The sequence below is a fragment of the Monopterus albus genome, unplaced genomic scaffold (genome assembly GCF_001952655.1).
Source record: "Monopterus albus unplaced genomic scaffold, M_albus_1.0 scaffold128.1, whole genome shotgun sequence".
Lineage (NCBI taxonomy): Eukaryota > Metazoa > Chordata > Actinopteri > Synbranchiformes > Synbranchidae > Monopterus > Monopterus albus.
In genome coordinates, this window is record NW_018128008.1 from 2,275,091 (window position 1) to 2,279,964 (window position 4,874).

Consider the following 4,874-nt stretch of genomic DNA (forward strand, 5'->3'; position numbering starts at 1 on the left):
CAGGGACAGGTTAAAAATGTCCAAGAAAACTCCTGCCAGTTGGTCAGCACATAGCTTCAAAACCCAGCCTGACACCCTGTCTGGTCCTGCAGCTTTGTTGGTGTTGATCCTCCTCAGGGTGGAGCTCACCTGGTGTAGCGGGAGGATGAGAGGCTGGTGCAGTTCCTCAAGCTGCCAGTTCCTCTGGCAGCAGAGGAACATCTGCTGCCAGGTTGTATTGAAGCATGCAAAATAACTTCAGTGTCAGGGAGGGGGGGATCATGGCTGACCGGCTGGGTGTTGACCCTCGTGTATGGCCTTCTTTTAGAGGTGACGCTGTACCGTCCAACCATGGTTTCTGGTTTGGAGAAACCCTGATGCTTTGTAGGTAGGACAGCATCAGTAGAGAACTGCACATAGTCCAGAACAGCTGATTTATAAGCCTCCAGGTCTGAGCCCTCTTTGAACACCCCCCAGTCAGTATGCTCGAAACAATCCTGTAATGCTGAAGAAGCCTCCTCCGTCCACACCTTAACTGTTTTGGTGACTGGTTTTGTCCTGCAGATCAGAGGTTTATATGTTGGGATCAGTTCCACAGAGATGTGATCTGACATGCCCAGGTGTGGAGCTGCTCTCCTGTATGCTCCCGGGATGTTGCAATAAACTTGATCCAGGATGTTATTGTCCCTGGTTGGAAAATTGATGAATCTGTAGAATTTGGGAAACACTGCTTTAAGTTCCACGGTTAAAGTCTCCAGCCACAATCACAGCCGCTTCTGGGTTTGTGTTCATCTGCCTGTTGATCAGGCAGTACAGCTCCTCCTGCGCTACCCCTCTTTTGTTTACGCTGTTGCCTCCGTCTCCTAGGCCACAAAGGGGGGATGGTGAGAGCTGTAGTGGTCCGGTGTAACTGGTGGAATAATGTCCGGCTTCGTGGATGCGTAAAGTTCGTATTACTTCCCAATAATAAGTAGTTCAGCTCTTCCATACTGGATGGTGGCTTCAGAAAACTGTGGTGACAACAAAAACATGAACAAAGATGCGAATAAAAAAACAAAAAGCCGAGAGCCCCGAGCCGCTGCATGCATACGCGCCGCCATGTTGGGTAACCCCATTTACTGTATGTATAGATGTTGAGTTTTGGAGTATACATAGGTCCCACATCCTCCGTATGTAACCCCTCTCGTTGGGATTACTTGTATAGTCGCACTGTAAATGCAAATGCAATGTAAATAAAACCTTTAAATTCCGAGGTCACAACAAAACTGCTGTTCTGTGATTGTGTTAAAGAAATTGACCAAAAAATTTGTAAGACATTGTCATTTTGCTCACAGATATCTTGGAGAGGAGGAAGACTGGAGTGTCTCAAAGGAGTCTCGGTCTCAGGTGTTACTGGCTAAACTGCAGCAGAAGGCAAAAGAGAAGCAGAGACAGAGTTTGACAGAACAGAGGACAGATCTGTCTGATGAGCAGACAGTACAGCAGGATGTTAAAAAGAAAAGAAAAGTTGACCAGAGCAGCAGCCAAGAGCCTCCACACCACAAGAAGTGGAAATCAGATGAAGTGCCTTTGTGTGGTTTGGACTCAGATAAACATAATGAACCTGTTGAGGAATCAACCAAGAAGAAAAAAGGTGCAAATAAGAAGGAGAAGAAGAGGAAGGATCAGACAGGTATGGGCTTGTTTATTATTCATTTAACAGTAGTTTCCAGCTCACTGGGCATGCTGCAAGGACCACTTGTAAAAACAGGTTTCTTCTCATGTGGTAAGCACAAATGACTTGGGAGAATTTGGGGCCTTCATAAAACTTCGTTAGAATTTTCTCTGAACAAAATTCTTGAGTGGTGGACTTGAAATATGACTCTGAAACTGTGACATCACCTACTGTCAGCTCTAATGTTATCCTGTCTAATGTGACTGACTGCCTTCCATCATGGAGTGCTTTGCTTTAGAAAGCCACTTTTAGTTTCTAAGATCACATTAGCCCATTCCATCTTTTTGTCTGTGACTGTCCCAGTACTGCACTGCTCTGACTACTGGTTGACAGGTTTGGGTGAATCATAGTTGCAATACTTGTATGAACAAACCTCATATATAATGAAGTAAGAAAACATTTAGAACAAGAGTATGAAACTGCTGACATCAGTTTTGTGTCCAGCAGGCAGCTGGTTCCAGTGAAAAAGCTTTGTTTACTTCCTACACAGCACCAAACAGCAAACAGAGAAACGTCAAGTCTGCTGCATGTGTGTACTGCATGCCAGTAAAAACAAATCAGTGCAGTTTTAACATTTATTATAGTTCAGTGTAATTTATTATATTGAACAGAGGCATAGTTTTTAAAAATAAAACAGAAATACAACAAAATTGTTATAAAGATATGAAGAATAATCCATATACTAAAAGATACTTATAGTTTTGTGTTAATATAAACAGAACAGTAACTTAAAAAGTAATTATAAGTAGTTCAAGTTTAATTTTCAGCTGTAAAATGTCCAAGTCAGTACATATTTTGGTCACAGTACTTTAGTAACAAAATTTAGGATATTTATGAACATTTTTGTTTTAACAAATCAACAGATCTTTTTAAAGCTCTCACATAGGGGGTATTGGTCTGAAAAGTCCAGCATTTGTAGGTGTACCATGTGGACAAGCTTGTCCTCATACTTGTGGCCATGCGGTGTTCTGTGCCTAAAAAGGTCTCACTCTGTATCTTGAGAAAACCACCCTGCAGCTTTGGACTGCAGTTTTTCCTAGGGATGAATTTTGTGCTAGTCATCTAAAAGGAATGAATGATTTAATCTACTAGCCTTTAAAGTAGATTGTAATCATGTTCACTGAAGTAGTCTGGGTATGACCTGATATAAACTGTAATGTCTCCTCTGTAATACACAATAGAAAGTCACTTTCGGCTTTTCCCATTTAGGGGTCGCCACAGTGAATCGTCACAATGATGACTCACATGTTGGCACATGTTTTACGCTAGATCCCCCTTCCTGATGCAACCCTGACTCGAACCTGGGCCACAGTGGCGAGAGCGCTGCGCCTTAACCACTAGCCTACCAGGGACACTGTAACACACATAATACCTGCATAAATAAAAATACGTCTCAGACGATTTGCTTTGTATTTTTTTGGATTGTAGGCAGTTCAGTTCAAGATCTTTCAGATGCTCCTGTCTTTAGAAGAGATGGACCACAGGAGACAGGAGGAGAAGAAGAGACAGAGAAAGACAATGACACACAAAAACAAACCTCAGGAAAGACTTCTGCTCCGACAGGATTCACTGTTTTAGGTGGATTTGAGAACAAACCAGTCCAAAAGGTGCAGTGATTTATATATTTATTTTTTGACAGTGTTAAAGGAGTCATTAAATCATTACTGTTCCTCCTGTGGGGACCTTGCATATCATTAGTGTTTATTCCTGTGTTCACAGGTACACAGAGTACTGCCTCAGTGGCTCGCTCAGCCCAGTGTGATTCACAGAGACATTAAAAGCAACCTGGTCCCCTTCTTTGCCGTCCCAGGGCTCCATCCTCAGCTTGTCAAAAATCTACAAAATAACGGAATTAAACAATTCTTTCCAGGTAAATCTTTCCAGGATGAATTTACTGTATGTTTATTGCAGCAGTAGTTCTAAATCATTGAGAATAGGCCTATGTTATTTCACTTAATAGTGATGTTAGTTTGCATATGTCCCATAAGAGACACCAGTGTTGTTTAGTTCATGAGTTTGTTAAAATGAATCCTTATCACAGATATCCATGGTGTCTCCTGAGATAGGTGCCTATGTTGTGTGAGTGGGTGTAGGCTTGGGCTGTGAATGGAGGTTGTGATGTGAAAAGGTTTACTGAGCATATGCTTGGAAGATAAAAGTTGTGACTAGTTACTGTGACCTTTTCCACAGTTCAAGCCGAGGTTATTCCAGCCATCTTGGAGAGCGCACAGCAGGGGCTGCTGATTGGACGTGGTGGCTACAAGCCGAGAGATATCTGTGTGTCTGCACCAACAGGCAGTGGCAAGACCCTTGCTTTTGTCATACCTGTCATACACGTGAGTTGCAGGCACACCTGAAAGTGTATGGTTGAAGAAGCTGGAATATGGAGAAAGACTCTTCCATATCAGTGACAGGTGTTTCCACCATCAGGTGCTGATGGAGCGGGTGGTGCGTGAAGTCCGGGCTTTGGCTGTGTTGCCAACCAAAGAGCTGGCTCAGCAGGTGAGAATCTTTCAGAACAATTCAGCCATGTTTGTTCTAGATTAAAAAGGCTCAGCTGACACATTCTCCTGAACAGGTTTGCAAAGTGTTCACATCATACACTGAGGGAACTAGTTTGAAAGTGGTGATGCTGGCTGGTCAGAAGTCCTTTGCTGCAGAGCAGGCTTCACTGTCAGAACACAGGTGAGTACAAAAACTGAAGTTTGGCTTCAGAAGCAAGGAAAATGCTTTAGCAACACTTAATGAGATACAGGGGTTTTTGAGTTTAGCATCAGTACATTTTATTTTGTAAGTTATTTAGTGCCAGATTTTCAAATGTATTCTTATATTTTAAAATGAGTTTGCTTCAGTGTTGGAATGTATCAAACTACATTTGCACATTTATTTGAGGTACCTGGACCATTTTTCAGTGCGTAATATTAATGTAATGCCTTTGGAGATTTTTTTGTGCCTTTCTCCTGACTGATACCTTCACCAATGAGATCCCTTTCATACTTTGTAAGCTCTTTGTGGACTATGGCTTTTGCTGTGAGAGGCACCCGAGTAAATATCAGAAAAATCTTCCTAGAACTGCTACTGCTGAACTTTATATGGGCTTGATCAAGTCACTTTAATAGCAAGTGCATACTGACTACTATTTAACATCAGTTTGAATGTGACAGTTTAATTGTGAAAACAT

At 42.2% G+C, this 4,874-nt stretch overlaps 1 protein-coding gene across 1 annotated transcript in view; it reads left to right on the top strand.

The window, feature by feature from the left end:
* The window catches only part of ddx51 (DEAD (Asp-Glu-Ala-Asp) box polypeptide 51), a 14,913-nt gene that overhangs the window by 1,918 nt on the left and 8,121 nt on the right, over positions 1-4,874 (top strand). The window contains exons 2-7 of the mRNA XM_020612883.1: positions 1,314-1,651; positions 3,122-3,300; positions 3,413-3,563; positions 3,884-4,029; positions 4,124-4,195; positions 4,272-4,378. Of these exons, the coding sequence (XP_020468539.1) occupies positions 1,314-1,651; positions 3,122-3,300; positions 3,413-3,563; positions 3,884-4,029; positions 4,124-4,195; positions 4,272-4,378 (993 nt within the window). The remainder of the gene's footprint in view (positions 1-1,313; positions 1,652-3,121; positions 3,301-3,412; positions 3,564-3,883; positions 4,030-4,123; positions 4,196-4,271; positions 4,379-4,874) is intronic.